General features: G+C 41.2%; 1 protein-coding gene across 4 annotated transcripts in view; it reads right to left on the bottom strand.

The window, feature by feature from the left end:
• The window catches only part of LOC133645998 (serine/threonine-protein phosphatase 2A regulatory subunit B'' subunit alpha-like), a 137,931-nt gene that overhangs the window by 56,943 nt on the left and 68,500 nt on the right, over positions 1-12,488 (bottom strand). For all 4 annotated transcript variants that reach the window (XM_062040924.1, XM_062040925.1, XM_062040922.1 and 1 more), the window contains exon 2: positions 5,881-9,463. In XM_062040924.1, the coding sequence (XP_061896908.1) occupies positions 5,881-8,364 (2,484 nt within the window). In that variant the 5' untranslated portion in view covers positions 8,365-9,463. The remainder of the gene's footprint in view (positions 1-5,880; positions 9,464-12,488) is intronic.

Raw genomic sequence — 12,488 nt, 5'->3', positions numbered from 1 at the left:
CTTTTGGACTCCCTCAGTTCCTGTTTTGAGCACCCCTGGGTTTGTGTTTTAGTTGCCATGACTGCAGATTGTTTTCACCTGCCTCTGATTAGTGTTTGGGACGCTCACCTGCTCCTAGGCACTAATCATAGAGCTACTTATTCCCTGCTTTTCTCCACACTCGGTTTGGCTTACTTATTTTATTCCCCGCAACAGTTACGACGGCTACTAATTTGATTCCTTCGCCTTTTTCTTTGCCTGTTTACATGCTAAGCTATTCTCGTTCGCTATTCCGTTAGCTTCCCGTGCTATCGGCACACTGGTGCTCTTTTGTTTGTATCCCGCATGATTTATGGGTAATAAATCATTTCCTTGCCTGCACCTTGCCTCCGGAGTCCCGTCTGCATCCTAGGAGAAGGATCCACGTAGTAAAATAGTAGTAGTAGTAGTAGACCTATGACCACACACGGCAATTCTTGTAAAAAAAATGTCACTCATCTTTTGCTTTTGAGTATATTTTAATGGTATAAAAATCCTTTGGATCAGTATTTGAGAAGGAGTAGGACAAACCAGCAGTAAAATGTATCATTTTTAACCAACTATTGGGTCAAGGAGCGCTAGACTGCCCAAAGCAATAGTTGGCTTGGGAATAACCCAACATTGTAGTGAGCAGCTTTTGTGTGAAATAAAATTGTACCCAATAGTTGGGTTATGAATCAACCAACATTGAGTTAGCATAACTCAGCTTTTGGGTTAAATAATTCAACCCAACAGTTTGGTTGGGCATAACCCAACATTAAGTTGTCATAACTCAACTTTTTGGTTAAATAATTCAACGCAAAAGTTGGGCTGAAAAACTGTACCCAAAATGTTGAGTTGAAATAACTCAAATAAGGAGTTTGTCCTTTTCTGAACCAGCTGTTGGGTTGAAATTGGGTTATTTATTAACCCAACATTTTTGTGTGTGAATTTATTTCACACAAAATCTGAGTTATGCTCACTACAATGTGAGATTATTCCCAAACCAACTATTGGGTTGCGCAGTTTAGCGCTCCTTGACCCAATAGTTGGTTAACAATGATACATTTGACTGCTGGTTTGTCCTACTCCTTTCCAACTACTGATCAAAATGATTGTTATTCCATTAAAATATACTCAAAAGCAAGATATGAGTGACATTTTTTTTTTACAAGAATTGCCTATGGTCATTGTAGTTCTATACAGCATGCTCACATATTTTATTGTACAAAAGATGTGTGATTGTAAATCATGTTCATGAGATTAATCCTTAATAAAATTCCCTTCAAGAAAAAAGTACCTTTTTAATTAAAAAGAAAAGCCTTTTACCCAAAAATGCATTACTCATTGAAAAACAACCCAAAAATGGTTCATAGTTTTGAAAACCCAGAAATGTACTTAAAATAATACCCTCATAACCCCCAAAAAAAGGATTGCTTGTCATAAAAATAACTCCAAAATTTAACCCAACACTCGCAACTCATGAATTGGATTATCAAAATAACCCAGCATTTTTTTGTGTGTAACAACAATTATCACTAATGTTGCCAGAAATGTACACAATAATGTTGAGTGTATTTTTTTTGGTAGATTTCAGTGAATCATTACAAGCTGTACACAGACTACTCTAAAGTAAAGTTTCATTTGTATTGTATCATCTCTTGCTAATATATAGTGAGATGAAAATGGCTGCTGAAATGTGTGTTCATCATATCGGGCATGTCTTGGTCTTAGTTCTTGACTGAATACCTGAAAGTACTGGTCTTGATTTGGCCTGTATGATGTGCTTTTGACTATGTGGTTCCTTCCACTGTGTGCTATGTGGTTCCTTCCACTGTGTGGTTCCTTCCACTGTGTGCTATGTGGTTCCTTCCACTGTGTGCTTTTGACTATGTGGTTCCTTCCACTGTGTGGTTCCTTCCACTGTGTGCTATGTGGTTCCTTCCACTGTGTGGTTCCTTCCACTGTGTGCTATGTGGTTCCTTCCACTGTGTGCTATGTGGTTCCTTCCACTGTGTGGTTCCTTCCACTGTGTGCTATGTGGTTCCTTCCACTGTGTGCTTTTGACTATGTGGTTCCTTCCACTGTGTGGTTCCTTCCACTGTGTGCAATGTGGTTCCTTCCACTGTGTGCTATGTGGTTCCTTCCACTGTGTGGTTCCTTCCACTGTGTGCTTTTGACTATGTGGTTCCTTCCACTGTGTGAACAGATGGGAACTGGAGGAAGGATCAGTTTCTCCAATGTGGAATTCAGGGCCGGGTTGCAATGTTCTGGGTACTAGTAAACTAACAATAGTATACTTTACTTGCAGAAAATAACACGTTTTGAACGAGCTTATAAATGTACCTATTTATCATCATCTACCATCACTTATTATTATTTGTTCCTTTAAAACAACAACAAAACTGATTGTGTTTGCAAGGTAATATCACATTTAGAAACCATTTTGTACAAATAGGAAACTTATGTATTACATGTGGTGTCCCACACCAGTCCGTATCGAGTCCCCTACAATTCCTTATGTACATCAATGACATGTACAGTAGATAGAAGGTATCAAATACTTTGAAGTTTGTGGTTTTTGCTGATGACACCAATACTTTCTGTAATGAGAGGGACGTGCAGCTGCTCTTGGAAGTAATAACAAAACATATAAATACATAAAAAAGTTGGTATGACAAAAACTAACTTGGAGAAAACTAAATTCATGTTGTTTGGAAATCGGAAGGTACTAATCAATGTCAATTTGGGAACTGATAACAGAGATGAAAGAACATTTGGAAGTAGTATTAGACCACAAGCTGTGCTAGAAACTATCTGATATTCAACATCTTAACTATCAACATCTTAACTATCAACTATCTGATATTCAACATCTTAACTATCAACATCTTAACTATCAACTATCTGATATTCAACATCTTAACTATCAACATCTTAACTATCAACTATCTGATATTCAACATCTTAACTATCAACATCTTAACTATCAACTATCTGATATTCAACATCTTAACTAGCAACTATCTGATATTCAACATCTTAACTAGCAACTATCTGATATTCAACATCTTAACTATCAACATCTTAACTATCAACTATCTGATATTCAACATCTTAACTAGCAACTATCTGATATTCAACATCTTAACTATCAACATCTTAACTATCAACTATCTGATATTCAACATCTTAACTATCAACTATCTGATATTCAACATCTTAACTATTGGAATCTCAGGAAAAACAAAACACATCCTTAACCATAAAACCTTGCATACTCCATATTGTACACTATTATTATTATTGGCGTGTGGAAGGCCGGGTGTGCAGGAGCACCTTACAAAAGTTATAACACAGGTGTCAAACTCAAGGCCCGGGGGCCAGTTCTGGCCCGCCACATCATTCTATATGGCCCGCGAAAGCCTGGAAAAAATGGGTTTCAATAAAATACTTTTTATTAATTTTTGTATTACTAAATGCATTCGTTTTTTCAACTTTGACAGAAAAAAAATGCATATTTTAAACTTTTATTACCTGATCATGCCAATTATATTATTATATACTGTATTGCAAAACAATTTTTGTGAGATAAAAACAAATAGTTAAATATCTGCTTGTCACCTTAATTTATGATTTTAAAGAAAGATATACATAAAAAAAATCAAATAATCAAATGCATATGCATTTCGATTAATCATGATTAATCACAGGTTATAATGTAAATTAATTTGAAAATAGCGGCCCTCTGAAAGCAGCCATTACTGCGATGTGGCCCTCAATGAAAATGAGTTGGACGCCCCTGCATTACAAAAAAAGAGCACTGAGACTAATAAACACGTAGATGTGCTGGTTATAAAGTCCATCTAATAATCTATTTAACTTTCTATTTCAAGTTGATTTTATAAAGCCTATTTTACATTTGATGGAATGAGTGTGGTTATTATTGTGGACATAATTATATACTGTATAAACTGTTAATATACTTAATAATGTCAAGTATCATGTGATTATCAATACAATATTGATGATTAAGAATCCGATGATTAGATCTGAGTGAAAGGGCAGGACATTATTAGTGTTTGCTTCTTCCTGCTCATTTTTAGACACACATCATGTTTGTTTTTCATTTTCTTTCAATATTACTATCGTTTTTCTGGAGATAAAGTATTTTGTAATGAATATGTGGAATTTTTTACAAAAGCCAAAAGCAGTGAAGTTGTCACGTTGTGTAAATTGTAAATAAAAAGAGAATACAACAAATCATGTTCAACTTATATTCAATTGAATAGACTGCAAAGACAAGATATTTCATGTTCACACTGAGAAACTTGCTTATTTTTGGCAAATATTAGCTCATTTGGAAGTTGATGCCTGCAACATGTTTCAAAAAAGCTGGCACAAGTGGCAAAAAAGAGTGAGAAAGTTGAGGAATGCACTTATTTGGAACATTCCACAGGTGAACAGGCTAATTGGGAACAGGTGGGTGCCATGATTGGCTATAAAAGCAGCTTCCATGAAATGCTCAGTCCTTCACAAACAAGGACGGGGCGAGGGTCACAGGTCAAGGGTCACAGGTCAAGGGTCACCACTTTGTCAACAAATGCCTGAGCTAATTGTTGAACAACAACATTTCTCAATGTAGGGATTTCACCATCTACGCTCCGTAATATCATCAAAAGGTTGAGAGGATCTGGAGAAATCACTGCATGTAAGCGGCAAGGCTGAAAACCAACATTCAATGCCCGTGACCTTGGATCCCTCAGGTGGTGTAAAGGATATCACCACAAGGGCTCTGGAACACTTCAGAAAACCACTGTCAGTAACTACAGTTGGTCGCTACATCTGTAAGTGCAAGTTAAAACTCTGCTATGCAAGGCGAAAACCGTTTATCAACAACACCCAGAAACACTTCTGTGCCAACTTTTTTGCAATGTGTTGCTGCCATTAAATTCTAAGTTTATTTGCACAAAAAAAAAAAAGTTTCCCAGTTTCAACATGAAGTATCTTGTCTTTTAGTGCATTCAATTGAATAAAGGTTGAAAATGATTAGCAAATCATTATATTCTGCTTTTATTTACCATTTACACAACGTACCAACTTCACTGATTTTGGCTTTTGTAAATTGTGTAGATGGAGGGTATTTTTGGTTTGTTGTGTTCAAAATGAATTGATGAAAAAAAAAAAAAAAGCCTATTTTCTGTCAGTCACACAAACATTTTGTGTTTGTCAAATAGTCCTCTTATGTCAGTGTTCACCAACCTTTTCCAGGCCAAGATCCCTGGTGCCAGGTATGAACCTCGCCAAATCTACCCCTGTGCCAACTGTATACTGTACGTCTAACACTTTGTTTAAAAAGTCATACACATTTGGTCCCTGGGATGCATACCCAGAGAACTGCAAGGTGTGCGGGTGTAACACAGGTAAGCCAGTGTGGCTGGGCCATGTGTACATTGGTAAACCTCATTCCCTGACAACCTCAGGAGCAGTGCTGGCTATCGGGTGGAACAACCTGGCTTTTAGCTCGGTAGCTGGCACGCTTGTCTCTCATGCCGGACAAACCAGGTTCGAGTCCAGGTCGGAACAGAAAAGCAGGGACTGAACCACGCGGGTTACACGGGCATGTTCAGGGGTTCAAATGCAAAAATGCTTGCCTTTTTGCAAGCCTGTTGGTCACTCTCTCCAGAAGGGGAGGGATATTTTTGGGATCAAGCAGTAAAGTCCCAAAGATTGACAGGTTGGTGACTCCAACCTTAGGTGGTAAATACAAGAGAGTGCCTCCTATCCTTGTGTACGATAGTTTGCTCAAAAGAATCAATGCAACATGAAGACTAAAATCCAAGCATATAACTAAAGTCAAGTAAATAAAGGACTGTCACATACCCTGATCACTTCAGGACTCTGCTGGATGAGGAGGGTTGAAGCAGTCTCTCTCGGCACTGGAAGGTCCACAGGTTCTTGCCCAACAATCCCAGGTGGGCTGTGACCAGTCAGTAAAGCTTCAAATGCAGCGTCAGGTGTTGAGGATATGGAGGATTGAGAGTTCGCAGATGAAAGCAAAAGTTTGGGATCCACAATTGGGACTTCTGAAACTGTATTAGCTGACTGGGTTGCAGGTGTAGGTGCAGGCACAGAATTGAATGCGGCCTCAGGTGTAGTTTTAAGTGCCATTGAAGCAGTGCATACCTCTTCAGTTTTAAGAGTTGGCGTAGGTGTGCGTACAGAGAGTTTGGGCGGTATGGCTGGAACTGTTTCTACGTGATTGTTAGTGGGAGTAGTTTGGACCTCTGTGGTCTCCACTGGGGTGTCGGCCCTTCCAGTGGTAGCCAGTGTATCTTGCAGGAGCCTCATCACCTCTCGTTCCTTTCCACTGTTCCTCTCAGCACTTCCTGTGCTCCCTGCCCCGGAATCCACGAGCTCCTGGGCAAAACTCTCAATGCTCTCCAGGATTCTCAGCAGCAGCGCCCCATCCTGCTCTCCTTCCTCACCTGTCGGAGTGTCATCTACTTGAGGGGCTTTGAGGCTGCTGCTATTCGCGACTAGGTTGCTACCAGGGGTTTTGACTTGGTACTGGGGCATTTTAGGCTGAATTGGAGCTTCGGTGGACACCATGCCCTGGCCTCGCTTTCTAGTTTTGACTGGAAGAGGAGGTTCTGAGTTTCTGGGGTTGCTCATGCTCTGAGAAAGATTCTCCAGATCCATGAGGAGCTTGTCGATGTCATCGTTTCTATGTGCTGCAGCTTTGGACGAAGCAGGCCTTGCAGGGTTGGATAAATCTAGTTGTGACGGATGCACAGGTTTACTTAAGATGGTCTGTGGAGACATTTGTTCGGAAGTCTTACCCATATCTGCATCTTCCTCTTCAATGTACAGAGCCTCCATAGGAGATCCTGGAGGGGTATGGCTGTATGGCGGAGTAGGGGAAATTCGAAGACGGGAAGGTGAGTGTGTTAAAGAGGGATTAGAATTTTTGACAGGATTGGGAGACAGACTATGACGAGATATAGACGGTGAAGAATGTGAATGTTGAAGTCCATTGGTAAGTGCCAAGGATTTGGATGGGGAGCTGTGAGAAAGGGAGGATAATGAAACAGATGAGGGAGTAGAGGTGGCAGGATGAGTCTTTGGGATGGGAGGCGACTGGACAACATCTTCATAACGAGGAGGTTGCTCATTGCCAAATATCGGCGAGAAAGGTGCCTGCTGGAGGGCATGGAGATTGTTCATCAGTTCTAACAGGTCACTGTGCCCACTTCCAGTGGTACTCTCACCCTGACCACCTTGCCCGCTGCCTCCAAACCCTTCTAGCTCCAGTGGTAGTCTCTTAAGATACGTACTAAGTCGAGTCATCAAAGCCCGGTACACACTGTCAGGACTGGCTCCCCCATCCTGAGGCCCTCCGCCAGCTTTGCGTCTAATGCACTGCTTGATGATATCGGTACATTTCTTCAGGTCTTCGGAGCATTTAAGCAAAATGTCAAGGCAGGCCCGGATGTCCTCCCCGCCTGCACCACTAGCAGCCGCCTCAGCCCAGGTTTTCTCCAGCAGGCGGGCAATTAGATTCTCTTCTCCTAAGGTGTTACGGTAAAGAGAGGCCATGGTGTTCACAGTTTGGTCAAGTGACCCGCTGTTGATGCTTGTTGACCCATTTAATTTTGTAACAGTTGACAAGGAGCCTTTCAACTTTGTCTCCTCAAGTCCTGCCACCTTGCCAAGCACCAGTGGAGGCGTGTTCTCATCATTAGGAGTAGCGGTGCCGTTGCTTGTTCCGTTACTGGAGATATTGGAGCTAAAGTGGCCGTAGATGATCTCCAAATCGGTGGAGCGACGGCTCAAAGAGTCGGGTCGCACCTTACGGCCTTTTCGGAAGGTGACCTGGCTGGAGGAGGAGAGGCGGAGCTTGTCAAAGGAAAACTCTTTGAGCTTACCACTGGCCAGGTTGATGGCCTCCTCAGTGATGTCCTTCAGGCTACCGTAGCAGCTCAGGTTCCCCATAGATCCTCCACCACTGGGGATCTTCTTCCCTCGCCACGCATTGCTGTCCTCTCCTATGGACACATTTCCACTGCTGCCTACCCTCTCCAGAGCACTGCAGTTAAAACTACTCTCAATAGCAGTGTTTATTTTACCATGGCCGGGGAGCTGCTGGCTGGTCCGAGAGTGTATGGGCGAGCCGGTCAACGAGTCAGGTGAAACGAGCAGCTCGGAGCAGGTGCTGTGGTGGGCCACGGTGCATTCCAGGCCCCGGGAAAGTGCCCCGCACGGCCCTGAACAATAGTGCACGGCGTGGGAGTGAGCGCGCCGGTCCACCACTACGCTGTTATAGCAGCTCACGCTGCTCACCACCACACGGTACGCTGCTGCCATGGCGACTGAGCCGTCAGGGCATAGGAAGACAACAACAACAACAACAAAAGAACAGAAAAATAAAAGTAGCAAAAGGGATTCAAAAGTGTTGACACCGAATCATCTTGCAGATAAAAGTCTCTCCTCATTCGACTCTTGAACGATTTCCAAACTGAGAATAATTCTAAGCTTGCACCCATGAAAAAATATCAGTCCCATTGCAAAAGAAAAGAATTCAGTGAAAAGAAGAATCTTATTAACAGCTGCAAGGTTCTTCCTGCCACTCCACAGGCTCCTTCTGGCAGCTGCTCCTTAGCCACTAATGAGTACGACCCTCCAGCTGGGCAATCACCCTAAAACCTCTTGGGTGGAATCCAAATCCACCCAGGCTTCAGCATTGATCCAAACTTGGCTCATTTGGACAATGAGACGTTGGAAGAAATCCTTTTCTTTCCTCTACCGCTTTGTTCTTTAAAAAAAAAAAAAAGGTCCCTTCGCAGCCGAGTAGAACTTGCTGACTCCAACACAGACGGCACACTGGCCTTCTCTCTCTGCGCCTCTGGAAGTCCACCTCTCATCCGGGTGTCAAGAGGTGTAGGTGTCAAGAGGTGTAGCACACTGGCCTTCTCTCTCTGTGCCTCTGGAAGTCCACCTCTCATCCGGGTGTCAAGAGGTGTAGGTGTCAAGAGGTGTAGCACACTGGCCTTCTCTCTCTGCGCCTCTGGAAGTCCACCTCTCATCCGGGTGTCAAGAGGTGTAGGTGTCAAGAGGTGTAGCACACTGGCCTTCTCTCTCTGAGCCTCTGGAAGTCCACCTCTCATCCGGGTGTCAAGAGGTGTAGGTGTCAAGAGGTGTAGCACACTGGCCTTCTCTCTCTGCGCCTCTGGAAGTCCAGCCTCTCGCTCCCGACTGTCATCCGGGTGTCAAGAGGTGTAGGTGTCAAGAGGTGTAGCACACTGGCCTTCTCTCTCTGCGCCTCTGGAAGTCCACCTCTCATCCGGGTGTCAAGAGGTGTAACACACTGGCCTTCTCTCTCTGCCCTGATGTTGCGTCTGGAAGTCCAGCCTCTCGCTCCCGACTGTCATCCGGGTGTTGTGCTTCTCTGACAAGGGAACGCCACCTGTGAGTCACCAGAGAGAAAGTCAAGCATTAGTGTCTGAATGGGCGAGTACACGTGTGTAGCATAGCTATAGCACATATAGAACATATGCAACTATATAGCATAGCTATAGCACATATAGAACATATGCAACTATATATGCGGTCCTCTCCAAGGTTTCTCATAGTCATTCGCATTGACGTCCCACTGGGGTGAGTTTTCCTTGCCCGTATGTGGGCTCTGTACCGAGGATGTCGTTGTGGCTTGTACAGCCCTTTGAGACACTTGTGATTTAGGGCTATATAAATAAACATTGATTGATTGATTGATATAGCATAGCTTTAGCACATATAGAACATAAACATGCTAGCATGTAGCATAGCTATAGCACATATAGAACATAAACATGCGACTATGTAGCATAGCTATAGCACATATAGAACATAAACATGCTAGCATGTAGCATAGCTATAGCACAAATAGGACATAAACATGCAACTATGTAGCATAGCTATAGCACATATAGAACATACACATGCTAGCATGTAGCATAGCTATATCACATATAGGACATAAACATGCAACTATGTAGCATAGCTATAGCACATATAGAACATAAACATGCTAGCATGTAGCATAGCTATAGCACATATAGGACATAAACATGCAACTATGTAGCATAGCTATAGCACATATAGAACATACACATGCTAGCATGTAACATAGCTATAGCACATATAGAACATAAACATGCAACTATATAGCATAGCTATAGCACATATAGTACATAAACATGCTAGCATGTAGCATAGCTATAGCACATATAGGACATAAACATGCAACTATGTAGCATAGCTATAGCACATATAGAACATAAACATGCTAGCATGTAGCATAGCTGTAGCACATATAGAACATAAACATGCGACTATGTAGCATAGCTATAGCACATATAGAACATAAACATGCTAGCATGTAGCATAGCTATAGCACATATAGGACATAAACATGCTAGCATGTAGCATAGCTATAGCACATATAGAACATAAACATGCTAGCATGTAGCATAGCTATAGCACATATAGGACATAAACATGCTAGCATGTAGCATAGCTATAGCCCATATAGAACATAAACATGCTAGCATGTAGCATAGCTATAGCACATATAGGACATAAACATGCTAGCATGTAGCATAGCTATAGCACATATAGAACATAAACATGCTAGCATGTAGCATAGCTATAGCACATCATCAACATCAACTATGACATATTTCAAAAAAACATCTTAGTCGCTGAATTGTTTGATGGCGGCCATATTTTGTTTATTTTATTTGTTGTTGTGTTGTTTTTTAGCGTTGAGTTGTGTCTTTAGCTTGTTGTGTTGTCTTTTATGTTGTTGTGTCTTTATGTTGTGGTGTTTTGTCCTTATGACGTGTTGTGTGTTAATGCTGTTGTCTACGTTGTCGGATTGTGTCCTGGTGTTGTTATGTTGTGTCTTTATTTTGTTGTGTCTTTGGCTTGTTGTGTTGTGTCTTTATGTTGTTGTGTCTTTGGCTTGTTGTGTTGTGTATTTTATTCTGTTGTGCCTTCATGTTGCTGTATTTTGTATTAGTGTTATTGTATCGTGTATTTATTTTGTTGTGTCTTTGGCTTGTTGTGTTGTCTCTTTATTTTGTTGTCTTTGGCTTGTTGTGTTGTGTTTTTATTGATTCTTTATGATGTTGTGTTATGTCTATATTTTGTTGTGTCTTTGGTTTGTTGTGTCTTTATGTTGTTGTGTTTTTATGTTGTTGTGTTTTTATGTTGTTGTGTAGTGTCCCTATTAGAGATGTGCGGATAGGCAATTATTTCATCCGCATCACAAAAGTCGTCATCCACCACCCGAACCAACATTTGATCAAAACCACACCCGCCCGTTGTTATATATCTAATATAGATGATGCAAGGCATTAGTGAGGTTAAAGAACATATGTATGTCATCCCTATTTAAACAGAAATAAATGAAATAAATAATAATAATAGAATTATAATGAAAATAGACAAACAAAGCAGGCCTTACATTGTAGCCAATGGGAGATGTGCTTCACTTGAAAGTGAGGCCAAATAATCAACACACACACTAGTATATCTCCAATAGAAATGGGAGATGTGCTTCACTTGAAAGCGAGGCCAAATAATCAACACACACACTAGTATATCTCCAGTAGAAATGGGAGATGTGCTTCACTTGAAAGTGAGGCCAAATAATCAACACACACACTAGTATATCTCCAATAGAAAAAAAGCCACAATAAACAACGCAATTGCCTTAATTCCTTTGCATTGTAGTGCGGCCAAACAACTCGTAACCATCACAATCATTCAGCTGACCAACTCAATATAGTTTAGACATGGTCTTATTTGCTATAGCCTAGGTAACGTAGACTCATTCCTTTAACATATCCAACCGTATGTCTACTTACTTTTTGTTGTTAGCACTATGCAGGAATAAAATGGCATCTACAGTGCCAGGATTCATGCAGGTGAGAGCACCTGGCCTCTAAAATGCACCCTGCTGTGCTGAAGGAGCGCACACTTGCAGCACTCACTTGTTGCTGGGACGCATAGGAAGGATTCTCTTGATACATTTAACTATGTACAGTATATACATTTAACTATGTACAGTATATACATTTAACTATGTACAGTATATATATTTAACTATGTACAGTATATACATTTAACTATGTACAGTATATACATTTAACTATGTACAGTATATACATTTAACTATGTACAGTATATATATTTAACTATGTACAGTATATATATTTAACTATGTACAGTATATACATTTAACTATGTACAGTATATATATTTAACTATGTACAGTATATACATTTAACTATGTACAGTATATACATTTAACTATGTACAGTATATTTATTTCCAAATTGCTTCAACCGCCATCCGCCCGAATCTATTTCAAATCTATTTTTTTCGTCATTCATCCGCCCGACCCGCGGATTACCCGCGGACTCCACGGGTGTGTCTGCAGACCG

This window comes from Entelurus aequoreus, linkage group LG03 (assembly GCF_033978785.1).
Source record: "Entelurus aequoreus isolate RoL-2023_Sb linkage group LG03, RoL_Eaeq_v1.1, whole genome shotgun sequence".
Lineage (NCBI taxonomy): Eukaryota > Metazoa > Chordata > Actinopteri > Syngnathiformes > Syngnathidae > Entelurus > Entelurus aequoreus.
Note: the sequence above shows the minus strand (reverse complement) of the source record. Positions and strands in the feature narration are given on the sequence as shown.